General features: G+C 41.9%; 1 protein-coding gene across 2 annotated transcripts in view; it reads left to right on the forward strand.

The window, feature by feature from the left end:
* The first annotated feature begins 6857 nt into the window (after positions 1-6857).
* Positions 6858-16257, forward strand: part of Chi (LIM domain-binding protein 2 Chi) — a 137891-nt gene continuing 128491 nt past the window's right edge. The window contains exons 1-2 of one of the 2 annotated variants that reach the window (XM_076623968.1): positions 6858-7584; positions 8306-8957. In XM_076623968.1, the coding sequence (XP_076480083.1) occupies positions 7560-7584; positions 8306-8957 (677 nt within the window). In that variant the 5' untranslated portion in view covers positions 6858-7559. The remainder of the gene's footprint in view (positions 7585-8305; positions 8958-16257) is intronic. The other variant, XM_076623967.1, reaches the window with a different exon arrangement.

The following is a 16257-nucleotide window of genomic DNA, read 5'->3' on the forward strand; positions in this document are numbered from 1 at the left end:
TACTCCCGCCAAACGATTCGATTGTAGAGGGCGTCGTTGCACACTATCGAACCTTCATAAATTAAGTAGGGGCGATCTAATTGTTTCCTTATTAGGGAACAAATACGGAAATTTCATTGATTATTAAACACAACAAAATATCTATATAAGTAGCTAGTATTCTGATTTGATATATTATTTAAAAGACTTAAAACTGGACTTTGGAAAAATAGAACAAATTCTTTCAATAAATTAAAAGTGTAGGATAAACGATACTAATTTTAAGTGCGTCGATTTAATTTATTAGAAGAAATGAAACTGTTTTTCGCTGTTAACCACTCTTCAGGTAAATATCAAATCTTCATTCAAAACATCTGCAATAGTACTGCGTAGAAATATCACGTTTCCATTTTAAAAACCAATTTTTATTCCACTTCTATTCTCGCAAAGCAGCACCAATTTTTACAAAAATACGTATATAGGACGTTACTGAGATTTAACGATCAATAAAATGGGATAATTAAATCATGAGAAAAAGCCCTTTAGAGAAAATAGAAGACAAAACGAATTAAATCACGGACAATATTGTAGCGTATTCTCGGTCGGTAATAACGCGTAGAACGATTCGATTCGTGCACCAGTATCGATCGAGGGACCAGGCGCAAAAGGTTACGCGGGCGTAGATGGAGGTGCGGGGTTTCTTGGACGCGCTTGAACATCGTTGCGGTGACGAGCATGTCATATCTTCGCGTTTCATGCGAAGCAGAGAATGCACGTAACCAGCGCAAAGCTGTCTTCCGCCCAGTTCTCGTGAACACTTCACCCACCAGACAATAGTTTACCGTATCGACCTATTCTCCCTCTCTCTTTCGTACGTGGCTTCTCCCTCCGTGCTTCGTTCTCATCTACCTCCTCATGCCACCCCGCTCCAGCCAACCACGAACTTGCTCTTCTGGCCTTCCCTTCGTGCCTTTCCGCAGATCCAACTTGTTTCTGTGTGCCATGAACTCCGAAGCTTCCGAGTCCACTTAGGAACAGCTGCGAACAATCCACGAACAGTCGCGATACTTTCCAAACTTTTCGCCGATATTTTCGAAAGTTTCCCTTTGTGTTCGGGTCTCTTGATGTTCTGAGTTATGGTCTTTATACTATCCTATTCGCAATCTTATTTCTTTGCACAATTATATCTTATCTTTAACAAATAAAGGAACAATCCTAAAATTCAGTAATTAGAGCCATATTACCAAAACTATCCTATTTACAATCTTGTTTTCTTCCTCGATTTTGAGCTAATGTCACATGTGACCATCAAAGAGAAAAATATGATAAGCAATTTTTACATTCAATAATCTGTTCATCTAGTTTTAAAAGATTTATATATATCTTGGAATGTAACAAGTTGTTCTCTTTCCAACTATCATAGCTAACAAATAACATGAAAATTAAAAGATCAACAAAAATTGAAATTTCCCTCTATGCGCCCTTTCATATAGATCTAACTTTGTTCTCGTTGAGTATATCATAGGCTAAATCTTGTATATCACGAAGCACAACGAAACTAATGAGAAATCACGACCTTACAATTTATTATCAAAAGAGCAAAATTTTATCAAGACATTTAAACTCATTAAACCAGAAGAAATTCTTCATCCATATAATAAACTTGCGAGTTTAATGGAAATTAAATTCAGTTTGCTTGAGTCCGAACGCCGCTCGTAGACTTCGCACCGTCACGGTTTCCGAAGGTCGAGATTTGTTCCAAAGTTTGTATGAATGAAACTTATCCTAATATCTCCGTGAACGGTGTGCGGCTTTCTTCGGACAGTTCTAGTCGGGGAACAGCGTCGACCAAAAGTACAGAAAGTCCACGGGAGAGAGAGCACGTGCAAGCAAGGGTCGGTTGTTTCCGAGCTCGTTCGAATCGTTTCAACCCAGGGTCAGTGGAACGTGCTTGTGTACGAACTGTCCGCAACTGTCATTCACCTCGTGGCTTGCCACGCGTTCGCGGCGGATATTTCCGTATGGTTTGCGGGAAAAAGTTATCACGGGGTCGGGGAAAAATCGAAGTGCCACAACGGATGAGTTTTCGCGGCCTGAGACTTCTCTCTCATTGGTTACACACAAAGAGAATGAGAATATTGAAAAAAAAATGTTTCCCAATCACCACCGGTTACAACCTGGAGAATTGTATCTGTACGGTCTGATTCGTACACCTAAATGTCATTTCGTTTGTATTTCTTATTAATAGAATAACACAGGAACAAAACATGATGAGCACATTTTTCTTCATTTTCTGAGGAACATATGTTTAGTACTAAAGCCAAATAAAAAGACAATTTCGATAGTATAAGATTGATTGGTTAAGCTATTGGATTTTAGAACGGCTTCCCTGTGAAAGGTAGGAAATTTCACTTATCTTGTTCTTCTCCTGTAATCTTTAATTAAAGATGCAGAAAAAGTACAAATGACTAAAAAGCCTGGAAGAACGCTAAAAGAAATTTATTCTTATACTGCGTACGAGAACTTCGTCGGCGTATCATTTGCAATTTTCATTTAAAACTTTCATGCATTCTGTCTCGCACATTTGATGAACACACACACACGCGCAGTAACGAACTTAGAAACTTAAGTCCGCTTTTACGCTATTTCATCGCATAACGATGCAGCTCAACGTTTACGTCCAAAAGCATACATTTAATGCAAACAGGAAAAAGAAGAGAAAAATACGAGCACTTTTACGAATACATCTGGCTCTATCCACGGTCATTCAAGGCCTCATTACAGTCGTGTATCGTTGTGTATATCGCTCATTGAGCTTCGCGTGAAAAGCTGGCCTCGTTAACGAAGTACGGTCGCAAAGCTGTTTTCCGGAGCCCGCGTGTTCTTCGTTCGACGACACATCAACTGTCACTGAAGACGACTTTTCAACATCTCCGGGATATAAAAGGCGGCCATACTGACCCCGAATCGCGGGTTATCGAATCGTGCCTTCACCGACAGATAGACATCGAGATGCGTACTGACATACAGTGTGCGAGCGTTGTTCGCGTGACAGCGAGCCAAGCGTACTCTTATGCCCGTGGTTCTCTCGTCTGACAGCCGTGACCTTCGAACGTTTATCGGTAGAAAACTTTCTTCGGGATTTCGCCTCCGCTCACGGCTAAAAAGTCGAACGCTCTAGTTCTTCGCTACATAGTGATTTCTCGCCTTTGAAGATTATAATAAATCGATGAATCAAGAAACAAGTGAAAATAACGGGTGATGATGGAACACGGAAAGGATGGAACTGAGCAGTATATTTTTAACAGGTAGGCTTCACGTTAAATAAATAGTTAGATCTAAATTTTTTGAAATAATACGATACTCGATGAATGTTAAAGATTTTGAACAGAAACTTCTGTTAGTGATTTTAAGCTATTGTCTCGGTTTGCTTGTTGATTTTATTACAGTAAATGTCCGAGGGTAACATGAGAGAAAGGATATAATACGAACTATCAAAGAGTAGATTGTAATATTTGCCGTGTAATATTTTGTTAAGTATAGCAAGCTGAAACTTCTGCTTTCCCCAAAGTTATGTAACTGTTCGATCTATTTCACGTCCCAGGTGAATTGGTGTCAGTCGCTGATAATAGTAATAAATAGCTGAAGCAACGATTCAGCCTCGTAAAATTTTAGAAAGTGCTCCGGTCCAGATAACTTCCGGCTTCGTGAACTAATCTTCTCCGTTTTCTGGTAGTTCAACTTGGTGGTGAGGTAGGTCGGCATAGTTTCCCGTTGATGCCGCCTTTCTATTCGAACGACTCGCCAGGGAACAAGGAAGCATAACACGGTTGGGTGTCGCGACGCCAGACGCGGTTGCATTTACGAAAAGGATGGAAAAATGAACGCTCGTTGCTTAGAGACGTAAATGCAGTTAAGTTCTGCCTGGATGCGTCCAGCAGTTCTCAATATTCTTGATGCGAAACACCAACCTATTCTCTTCTTCTAAAAATTCTTCTTACAATTAGAAAAGAAAAACTTATATGAATTAAACTCGTAGTTCTTTATTAGAACAATATTTGAAACGTTGAAAATTATTACAATAATACAAAGTAAAAGGTAAAATTGTTTACTCTGAAGAACATAAAAAGAAATATATCTTCTTTTTATAGAAACCTTCTCTGAATATATCTCGTAACTTCTATATACATTTTCAGAATAATTTCGGATTTTACCAATATAAATATGATAGTCGTGTCTCATTACAATGCTAATGAAATTTCGAAATGTCCTATATAACAGATACAATAAAAAGAAAATAAAAATTTTCGAATACTTTCACGAGCCAGTTTAAGTGAAAGATATAAATTTTGGAAAGGTAATAGGAAGGAAAGCCATCTTAAACGCAAACCGCTTAAACGCGGCGTTTGAAGGTTAGCAGGCCTCCTGGCGTCGTATCACCGCCTAATAAAATGACTGGTCGTCTGACCAGCATAACCTCGCCAACCCATCGACCCCCGCTATACGTTCCTGGGATAAACGCAGAGAGTAAAGAGGCGGAGGTGGAGGAGGAATAGAAAGAGGAGGACGAAGAGGAGGAAGAGGAGGAGGAGGAGGTGGAGAAAGGTGCAGGAGGAGGAAGAGGGTGGGCAGGGTCGAGGGTGAACCCCTTATTGATTTTTAGGGTGACACTGTCAACCGGCGAGTGTTGAGTCCCCCGCGACGGGAGGGACTTTGAAACGACGAGGAGTGAGAAAAAATGTGGCGGCCGCTGCGCCATTCCACGCGCGAAAAGCATCCCTTCTTTACAGTTATCTCCTTTTTCATTTTCTTTTCTCATGGTTCTGCGATCGATTAGAATTTCATACGCGAATAAAGATGATTAGGAAACTGTCCGATCCTCGCTTTCCGCTAGAAACATGAAACATTTTTTCGTTGTGTAAAAGTGGCGAGTGCGGCGTCGGCGGCAGCGGTGGCGGTGACAGAAAAGAGTAACTGTGGCGAGGCGCAGTCCCGTTGCGGTCGGGGGTTTAGCTCTCGGCGCAGGGCCGTACGCATCCGTGGGCGACGCTCCACGTGGAACAGCTGCCTTCTCGCGTCGTCTTGCATGTTTTACACGTCTCGGGCATTCGGATCGCGGTTTTAATTCTCGGGAAGCGATATCACGCTGACGGTGGACAAATTTCCTTTCAATTCTACACGTTTTTTTTCGCACCTTCGAGTCACAGTTGACGTCCAGCTTATTTTTCTTTTTTCCATTCTTTGTAATCGTTTGGCCGAGCCACGCCACCACGCCGTGAGTCGTCCATGAATGAGCAGCGAATGACGCGTGTGTTTCCCGTAATCGTCTTTCGTGCTCGATCGCTCCTCGATATCCTTGCTTGGTGACGTGTGTTCTTTGTGCGCCACGCTTTCTGGCTGTGCTGCACGCAGAAAGTTACGAGAGTTAACTTTCGAGTGTTCGCGGAAACGGTGCGCCAACGGAGGAGGAGGATTAAAGAAACGCATCGTGTGTGTGGTGTTTCTTCACGTCGCGTCGGTTTCTAATTTGCCGCAGCGGCAGGGAGAGAAACGTTTGATTGAATATCGAAGGGAGGAAGTGTGATAAATAATAGCGAGCGGGAGAGTAGTGCTTTGGAGGACGCGTGTTGGCTGGTCGTTCCGTTGGTGCGTGTGATTGTTTTCTCACTTAACTTGGCCCGTTTTGGTGCATCGCTCTTTACGAACTGAGCCGGCATCTCATGTTGTTTACAAATCAAGGCGATTACGTTACTGCACGTCCTGTACACACTGTGTTACTCGCATGCAACAGGCGACACCGCGTTGCCAAAGTTTCCTCTTGATTAATCGATCGGAAATTACAGCCGGTCAGAGTGATACCTCTCAAGGATTTGAATGAATCGCGCGGTTCACTGATAGACGCAGAAGAGACATTCAGAGAAACCGAGGAAGAAGGAACGAAGCGTAGAGGAGCGCGGCGCATTGGCGTAGAGCCGGCAAGAACGGTCGCGTCTAGGGAAAAATCGGTGAATAGTTTCGGGTGCACGCGCAAGGAATATCAGCCGTGTAATTACGCGAAGGTAGCGCGCGGCTTAGAATCAATACGACTGGATTACTTAGGCGACGGTTTAACTCCGAGGATCGAGAGAAAGCGTGGCTAATAGCCGACGAAACACGCGTGTCTAGCGGCCGAACGATTTTTCGACTGGCGTTTAAAGGCACAAGGCAAACGACGCAGAAAAGACGAGCTGCACTACGGAGTTGCTGCGTATGCCTTGATGGGGTGTGCTTTCAGTGTGTTTGGGCGGGGTGTGAGGCAGTCGTTGCTACCGCGTCGGCTCATGCAGCCGGTCTGTTAAAAATGGCAGCGTCGTCCGATTTTTATGTATCGGATAACAATTATTGGCTACGACCGAGGAAGAAATCCAGTTGACATCCGGGCGCGGGCAGTTAGGAGGGACAGTGAGTACTGAACACGTGGTCCGTTGAGGGAGCAGCTAGTCTAGTTTACTACTAGGTGCGTGTGTCGACTAGCTACACCCCTGGCGCACGTGCGTACGTGTATTTCCTCGAGTCGTCGCGAACGGTGCACGTGTGAGTGACAAATCGCGAGTGAAAGTGCTGGAGACTAGTGACTTTTTTTCGTGCCGTCACGCGTTCCTCACAGGCTTCCTGTATTTTCATTCGCGAAACCTGTCTTGACAGTTAAAACTTGACGTTTCGGAACGTCTGTGTCGATACAATCACGTTCGTCCAGTGTTTACCATGTATCTTTACCTTATGGTTAATTAAATCAATGAAGTATACGTATGGTAAACAAAAATTCGATCTTTCTAACGGTTACGGAGAATTATTACGATTCGTTCGATGTGAATTAATGCGTGGTTAAAAACCTTCGGTAAATACGAATACGAATACGAATGCTGTGGCGCCACCTGCACGCTACGTCCCTGACAAGGGTCGTCTGTTGACTCTGGTGGTGTTTATTCGCGCTTGCCTCTTCTCTCTCTCTCTCTCTCTCTCTCTCTCTCTCTCACTTGCACCGAGTCATTTGTGTTTGGACGATCGTGAATTTTTTTGCAATGTGACGAGAAAATGAATGAAGATTAGCGTGATGTCGGACCTGTGCACGCGCCTAACAGTGGGTGCGCGCCTGGATCTCGACTCGAAACTTGGTGGAACGTCTTGAAACAGGTCGAAAATCAGCATGAAAATGCCGGCAACGCGACCGTACAGGTGCCCATTGTTATTCACAGCTTTCACAGTTTTCGATGAGACGGTGCATCGACAGACTGCGAATCCGGACTCCTGAAAAGTATCGTGAATCGTGCTTCGTGCGCTTTAAGTCCCCTCGCCGTCGGTGGGACTCGCGAAACGCGTTCTAACCGCACTATAGGTTAGGTTACCGGCACATAACCTTAATTCAATTCTAAGGAAAACTCGAGTTGTTACACATGCAGGAATTGAAACGTGACCTTCTTGTGATCTCATTTAATTGAGAGTTAAACGTATCTAGGAAGATTGACCTTTTCTTTGCCAAGTGCTGATTCCTACATTGTGGGTGATCGGTGCAATGGAATGATCTGGGTGACCATAGGACAATGAAGGCCAATGGGACAAACAATGGTGATTTTACTTTGCTTCTCTGTTTTTTAGAATTCTTTAGAAATGCTATGTTATATATTACTTTACGTAAAGTGGCGTTAATATAAGCATCAGAGTTGTTTATTATTAGACTACTATTAGAGTTGTTTACATGCATCGATATGCTATTCTCATAAATGTACCGTACATGAGATTGCTTAAAAAGGTTATTGTGTTAAATATAGATAGAATATAAATATAATAGCAAAGCTAATTATCTGTATTGCACATAAATAAGCTTGATAACTAAACGAATCATTAGAAACTTCACGTACTACATGAAAACATTTATATATTGAAGATTTTATACATTATAAGTGTATCTGTATGTATAAGAATGTGCAATATTGAAGGTAATAAGAGGAATAGTATTAAATAATGGAGTTGTAATGAGTATATTATATCGGTATAATAGTATATCATTATATATGCTATTCGAATATTACTTCTCTTATCTTTTGGAATCTATGTATATGTACTAATATGTATATTATATTATAACATACTTCATTTTGGCATTTCTGTAACATCATAACAGTTAATTCATGATATAACAGAAAGAATTCCTTCATCTTTTAAAATCTTTGTACTTTCAAGTGTACGCACTATAGTATAACACATTTAATTCTTATGTTCTGGTAATATGAGATCAATTACTCTAAAGTACAACAGATATAACATCATGCATTGTTTAAATTTTCAGGCTGTAGCCGCCTAAACACGCCATTGGCAGCCACTACCACGCTGGAGGATCCGGGAACACCAGCCTCTTGGAAGGGCCCGCCGCCCGGGTCGGAGGCATCGCCTTTTACACCCAACTCCGTTGGCCAGGGTGGTGGCCCTGGCTCCGGTCCTTACAACAGTACAGGTGGTCCACCGAGCAATGCGGCCTTCCAGGGTCCGAGTCCTTTCCCCGGTGGTGCTGGTAGTCCAGCAGGGGCACCACCCTATCAAGGTCCACCTCCCGGTTCCGCGACTCCTCAATATACTGCCTCGCCAGCGCCTAGTGGTTCCTCGACACCTGGTCCCGGACCACCGCCGAATTCGTCGGGCTTCCCTCCGCCGCCGAATAATTCCGGGCCACCGTATAATGGGCCCGGACCGAGCCCGTTCGGTTCGCCATCTGGCGGGCCACCGCAGTTCGTCGGTCGACCCGGTTCCTCAGGACCGCCGTTTGTGCCTCCGGGAGCAGGGAATCCTCATTTTCCTTCGCATGGTCAACCGTTTGGAGGTCCCCAATACGGTATGCCACCTGGAAGCCCATTCGGACCAGGCCATCCGATGACAGGACCTATTGGGCCTGGACATCCAGCAATGATGGGTCCTGGGGGTCCCGTCGACAGGATAGAGCAAGGGTGAGTGTCGATTATATTATGCTCTCGACGTGTTACTTATCAATTATGATGTATATGAGAGATCTAACTGAATGCAAGTGTAAGTTAAAGTTTTGGGAATTTAAATTTAATTGTGTATTTCTACTTTTTAAAGTACGATATATAGAACTTCAATGAAAGTGTAACTTGATTTTCAGTTAAGATATATTTCTATCGGTTTAAGAAATAGATTGATTTATATCACTATGATATATCGCCAATTAGTAATGGTCTTGAGTTAATCCTTCCAAGATCGAATTTTCTTTGGACTGCGAGAAAGTTCTTTTCTTTTTATCGATTATCAATGTAGGTTCATGTAGATCTATTGATGTTATTAATCACCGAAATTTAAGTAATTAAAAATTAATAAAGAAGATACGGATGGATTAACTAGGGGCGATAGAGATATATTTGATGAGTAACACGTTCGATCGAACTCATCGAATAAATAGTCTTAGAGCTCGTAGATTACTCCTCAATCAACGGAGTACGTAGTGTATTTGATAATGCATCTTGATAAATCTGAAGCTGTACTCTGATTGCTATAAGGGAGAACGTTGCGTTCAGCAATGATATCACGCGTATTAAATCCAAATTCAATGGAATTAATGTTTTTTACTTGAACACGATACCATCGATAGGCTTTCGTCGGTTTAGAATATAGAAACGTTGTCGCTATTAGCGTGTAAAACATAAGAGCACCACGTGTCTGACGTTGTCCGACTGCTAACATTCCTAGATAACACAGTCTACAGGTAGCCACCGTTATTTATCACTCGTCTCCCGGTTAGTCCGCATTCTTGCTGATAATCCTGCTTCGGCAGAGCTACTTGCCCTTTGAAAATGGTCTCGGTCGTTTGCATCGACGTCAATGCTTCTGTAGTCGAACAACTCGTTTTCGAAATCAGTTACGTACTGAGAGAGAGAGCTTGTTTCAATACTTCGATGCGATAAAAGCCACAAATGTTTCAGTAGACACATAGGGGTCGTCCATGTATCACCGGGAAAGTTATAAATAGGAACAAAAGCAGCAACTATTTCCAAACATTTTCGATAGCACTAGTAGGTAATAATCAAATTTCTTATAGACACATCTTCCCCTTAGTCTATGTAAATTGCTCAAAATAATTAGGGAGTCGCTACGACGAATGGTTCTGGTGTGAACAGAACAGAAAAAATTCTACGGTATTGAAAATTTAATCAATTTTTATCAATAAAGAAAGAAGTTACGTTTCTTCAAGTTTCTCAGATTGAGAAGCACTGTGCTTCTTAAAATACGATTCCATCAAATTCAGATCGAAGATAAATTTTTTTCCCCGTTAGTTGCCAAATTTTTTCGCGATCGTTGCCAGATACTGTGAAAACATATTGTTTGTTAAGTATCGTTTTTCCAAACGGAGCTAGATATCGCGTGTGCAGACGAAACCTGTAATGAACGGCGCCAGCAGCGAGTCACTCGGTGCTAAACTTGGCAGCCGTGTTAGTGATTCACTATCTCCGATCTAGATTATTGATGCAGTGAAAAAATCACACGTTATCGAGTCACTCGAAAGAATTGACGTTTCGAGAGTTCGTATCATGCGTCGGAGTTGTCGCCGTGTACACGTACTATAATTTATACAAGAGCGAACCGGACCACGAGAGAACTACGTAAACCAGTTTTTCGAATAGTTTTAGTAACAGACGTCTCTGAAGGCGTGACTCGATCGGTCGCTAAATCCGGCGAGGGCGCATTATTCGAATTTCCTCGTGCCGATAACTTCAAAACTGGAGTTTCGAATTAGAAAAAGAAGAACTTGCGAGTCGAGTAATAAGCTACGCGACAAGATCGAGAGATATAGGAGCTGTCCGAGGAGATTTTTAACCGCGCGTTACACGCGAAACCATCGACGTGTCTTTCACTGAGTGCGTGGGCACGCGTGAATTCCTCACGCGTGTGTTTACGCGTGTTCGAGTTTACAAGTGTCTTAAATCTTTGTAAACTGTTGAACGGATCGTGGGAGTACGAGGAAAAGCTGGTGAATTGCAAATGACGGACTCGAAGACTTCGTTATACTGTAAAATTTGGGGCAATCAAGATTTTGCGCGTTTAGGATATCTTCAAGATTAGCACGAAAGATCACAAATTTAAATAGCACGTTTATTGAACGTTTTTATTGATAAGAAAATCGATGACATTAATGATTTTAAATTGTACAAATATGAGAGAAGGTTAGCGTTAAACAAAACGATGATCTCTTGAGCTTTGTTGTTTGTTCAAATTTAGAGCAATCCGAAAGTTTAAGCCTTCCGAATGTATCTAAAATCAACGCGAATGATTAAGAATTCAGATAATACAGATCATTGAGTAAATATGATTGATGAAAGCTCTGTCATCGGAGTAATCTCTTGATTGACAAGAAAATCGGCGGCATTTACGGAGCCGCTAAACCTGTTAGTAATTGATATCATATAAAATTTATTACCGTCTGTAATCGCGGAAGACAGAGTTTCGTTCTTTCGGGTTTCATTTAGTACACGTGAGTCACATAAACAACCGGTGTCGTTTAATGAGGATTTATAGAACGACAATGATAAGATTGCGGCAGATACAGGTCTCTTAATATGAATTTTAATTTCTGTCAAGCTTTAACAAACTCCTGCTAGTCCTATAATTTTCCTGACATTGAATAATCGTCTACCTGTCGCAACTCAGTTCGTACTTGTACACTTTACCTTCTCTCTTCGACCCCTCTTTCGCGGATAACGCGATCTACAACGAAAGAATTGAAGGATCTTCGTCAATAAGGAGCAGCACCGATATTTGGATTTTGTACTTGGTAGAAAAAGAATTATTTAAATTATTTAAAATTATTAGAAAAGAAAGAAATGTATGGTTTATTACTAGCAAAAGTTTATTATTAGCAGTATTAGTTGACGTTTGACTTTCACTTGGTTTTCATGGGTTTTCTTAAATTACTGGTAAATGATGCTACCACTTTATTGCAGTAAGAAAAATTAATCTTGAAAGAATCAGACGGTTTTTTAAATATGATTTTTTAATTTTTCTTTATTTTTTATTCTTCTTTTGTCTCTATAGTACAATAACTAGGAATACGTATCGTTGAAGGTAAAATAAAATAACGGTGTTACATTCTTGGCAGGGATTGTACCGCGGGAGGTGACGCCATACTTTTGTAGGAGGTAGTACGCGACCCACCTCCCCTGTTCTCCCTAAACCCTCCTAGCCACCCCGTGTTACGGAGGGCGGGTGAACCAACGAGTGGAGGTAGTGTGGGGGGGCATCAGGGTGGTACGAAGGTTCTCATATTTCCTGTATTTTAATTTTTCACGATATTTCACTGGTATCCGGCCGTGTGTAAATTATTTACTCTTTACCAATCGTTTTCCTTCGTTTTATGTTGCACATTTGTAAGGATATCGCGTAGTGTGTTAGGGTAAGTCGCACTCAAGACTAGAGGCGCGATTAGCTTGATATGACTGGATCGATAGAACGTGTCAAGGATGCGTCTGGAAATCGAGATATTGTGACACCGACGATCGTTGGCTTTGTCGTAAGCTTTTGACGTCAGTTAGTTTCCATTGCTTTAGAAACCTGATCGTTGATAATTTGGACAGTTGGATAAACTGATTAAAACTGTTCGCCTGACTTCGCAAATGTCGTTTGACTTTTGTACATTATAAAATTACCTTTGAGAATTTGACGATTCAAGATTTTAAAAATTTAAATTGCTAATATCTGAAAATTCAAAGATTCGAATTTGTAAAAACGCGAATTACTAACACTCGAAAATTCAGAACGTTAAATTTAAAAAAATATGAATTATTAATATTTAAAAACGCGGATAGTCGATACGCGAAAATTCCAAACATACAAATTTGAAAAGGACAAGTTATTGATATTAAAAAATCCAAATTTTCAAAACCACACAAAAATTAATTAACCGTTATCTTTTTTATCGCGATATTAAAAAGTTTGTTGAGAACCACTCGAGCTCCCTGCCCCTTCCTGCTCTTCCTTGCTTCTCGGGTTTGGGTTGGGAGAGCGAAGAGGGATGGGGCCGAGGGGTGTAGATGGTGGCAGGAGCAGAGGTGAGGGGGGGCTAGGGGGCTATAGGTGTAGGTAGAAAAGCGAGGATGGGGTGGCGATCCGTCGGTCTGGGCCCAGCAGCTTCGCTCGTGCGTCCGCGCCACACCACCGTTTACACTTTCCCGTGTAAAGGAATCTTGGAACCGTCGGGATCTCTGTCCGTTGCGTTTCGTTACCGTTTGTCTCAGGTCGTGGTCGAGCCGCGGTTCCACGCTGTTACTCTCGGAGCATTTGAGAAAACGAGCACGAGAAATTCGTATCGCTTTATAGCGGCCGCTCAGCCGCAACGAGGGTTTGTTTATACCGCGTTCTTACCACGGAGCACATAATTGATCGGTATCCCATAGAAACCTCGCGTTTCCGGTCTGCGTTCTGCACTCTTGGATCTTGAGTGCGATGAGTCGGATCTCCGCTCCAATAAGGTGGCTTGCACGATCCTTAAAGTTGCTATCTCTTTTCGAAAAATTGCGAAGTATAACTTTTTCCACGCGCATGTAACGCAAGACTAATTAGACAAGCTCACGGCATAGGTATATCGTGCGATGTTTCTGGATTTCTTTAAGAAAGTTCTAAAGATTGTTATCTTTGTACGAATATCACAGGGGAGAGATAAGATGAATTTCGGCGTCTTGTCGTAAATTTCGTGGAAATTTTAGAATTCGATACACCGACGACTATTTCCATCGCAGTGAAGACGACGATATGAATAAAAAGCGATAACAATTAACGTTCGAACGCGCCAACTGTAATTCGCATAGGAAGTGCGTGGTATTCATAACTAGTTTCATATCCGCGGCAAATTTTCCCATTCGCCGGTCGGAAAATATTATTGTTAATTAATTGTTAATTAATTTGTGACATAACAGTTACGTGATGTTTGTTTTCTCGAGAAAAAGGAGAGTGTAATTAATATGGACGTACAATTACAAAACAGCACTTGTTAGGGGCTGTGTTAGGAGAAAATTGATCGAACCACTCTGCTCGTATTTAACAATACAAATAAAAGTAGAACCAAACTCTTCAGTTTGTTTACTGAATCTCGTAGTAGTGCTAATTGAATCTGAAAATGTTTCGTATGACAAGCGCAATATATTGATAAAATCTGTCTAAAATCGTTCGCAACTATAATGACACGTCAGTCTTCACGAAAGTCCATATTCTTTTCGTGCATTATTAGCTGTGATGGCGGTGCACCGAGGAAAGAGATAGTATTGATTTTTACCGATATTTAGCCGTGGAATTATCCCCTCTCTCTTTCTCTCTCTATGTCTCTTTTTCTTTCTTTTGCCAGCTCTTTCTCTCCTTATAGCCGTCTGCTTCCTTTTGCTTCCTCGATCCTCCCCTTTTCGTCTCAGCCCCCCTCTAACTACCCCTCCTTTCATCTAGCTGCTTCACCCTTGTCCCCCTCAGGGCCACCCTCCGCAGGCTGCGGCACCCTTCGCGAATCCTGGAGGAAACTAGGTGCCGGGAACGGAAAATCTGAATACCTATGACCCAGAAGAACGTTTCTATGCTAAGTACACGTTGAGCAACGACGAAAAAACCTCTGTTCAAACCAATCATCCCCCTTCGACCAAATAATCCTACGCTGGCTGACAACGGGTCACTAGTTGATGAAGGGTGGAGCAAGAGTTTGGTGGTCCTAATTAAAATAGATGTCGAGGGTGTGTTTCTATTAGGTGTCGGTGTGTTTTTTATAATTGAATGATAATGGATGAGCTGTTAGGTGACAGGATTGTTGTTGTTTCGGTTACTGTAAATTGATCTGCTAACCCTTTGCGATTTGAAGTTGAGCTGCATTTCATACTGTACTTTCTCCCATTTCTTTTACTTCTAACTTATAACGTAGATTTTCTTATGGCAATTGTCTCCACCGAGTTACACTCACGATATTCGTGTTAGATACGGCAGACGCAGATTGCATTGTCTGTAACGATGTTTAGTTTCAATCCTGCCTTACACTTCAGTTTTCCAACGAGGATCACGAGTTACGTATTCGATATTTCAATGTTTGTATCTGTTGTACAATTATGTTACAGCAGTGAATCGTTAAAACTCGTTTCATTACCTGTTAAAGAGATCCTTGGGGCCAATATGTGTACACAATTGTAATGGCCTTTGGGATCGTTTACAAATTCGAGTAACGATTTTAAATATAGAGGAACACGCCATCGAAAGTGGATATTACCTGTACAGGAGCGAGTTGGCCAAGTTTCACCGACTCGGCGAGGAACATTATCGACTATCCGTATTCTTCCCCTGTTGTTCTTAGTCAGGAAGCAAACCTTGTCCTTTTTTCGTTACTCCTGGCGACCTCTGTTCGGCCTAAGCTGGAATCGCACGTAGCGACACGATCTTCGGGTACGGCAGCTTTGCACTCGGGGATTCTCTAATCGACACGAGTTTAGCAAGAAAATACTCTGCCAGTAGCCTTTGGAAATGGGAACCTCTAATTTATAAGGCCAAGATGAGCCAGTTGTGGGTGGAAGGAGAAACGAAGATAGAGAAAGAGCGGCTCTTACTAAAATTCAAAAGTTCCTCGACGAAGTTTACGATGCCGTCTAGCCGGCGCGTCGCTGAGATTCTCTGTCTCCCCGGCTTGTTCCCTTCCCCTTTCGGTCTCTGCTTCATATCTTTTCTAGATCTGTCGTCTGACGATTTTCTGTGGCCACGGAACACGTGAACATTCGAATCTTTGCTTTGAAACGATCGATTTCATTCATAGTAGCCTCTGAAGATTGACGTTGCAACCATAAATGATCAAAGTGTAGAATTTGTAGCAAAAAAAAAAAAAAAGAAAAAAGGAGGACACATGAAATTTTTATCCCTGTATTTTACTAAAAGTCGTTCTACATTTTCAAAAATCCGCAGATCTATAAAACATCTATGAAGTATTGGATATTCGTTATTCACTGACTATTCTCATGATTCTGCTATTAATAAGAACGATTATATCGAAGTTCCTCGAGCGAACGTGATCCCGAGGCACGGATGGACGTCGGTTTTAATCGACGAACAGGATGAAAAAGGCGTCGCTTAGGATCGTCGTGGGCGTCCGGGAAAATAAATGTCCACGTTAAATATTCATACAACAACGCTGCTTTAAAATTACAGGTTAATACAACGAGACGCGAATCTCAATATATTATTCACGCATCACCGGTCATTCGATTTCCATAGGTCCTCGATGGA

The sequence above is a fragment of the Bombus vancouverensis genome, chromosome 13 (genome assembly GCF_051014615.1).
Source record: "Bombus vancouverensis nearcticus chromosome 13, iyBomVanc1_principal, whole genome shotgun sequence".
Taxonomy (NCBI): Eukaryota; Metazoa; Arthropoda; class Insecta; order Hymenoptera; family Apidae; genus Bombus; species Bombus vancouverensis.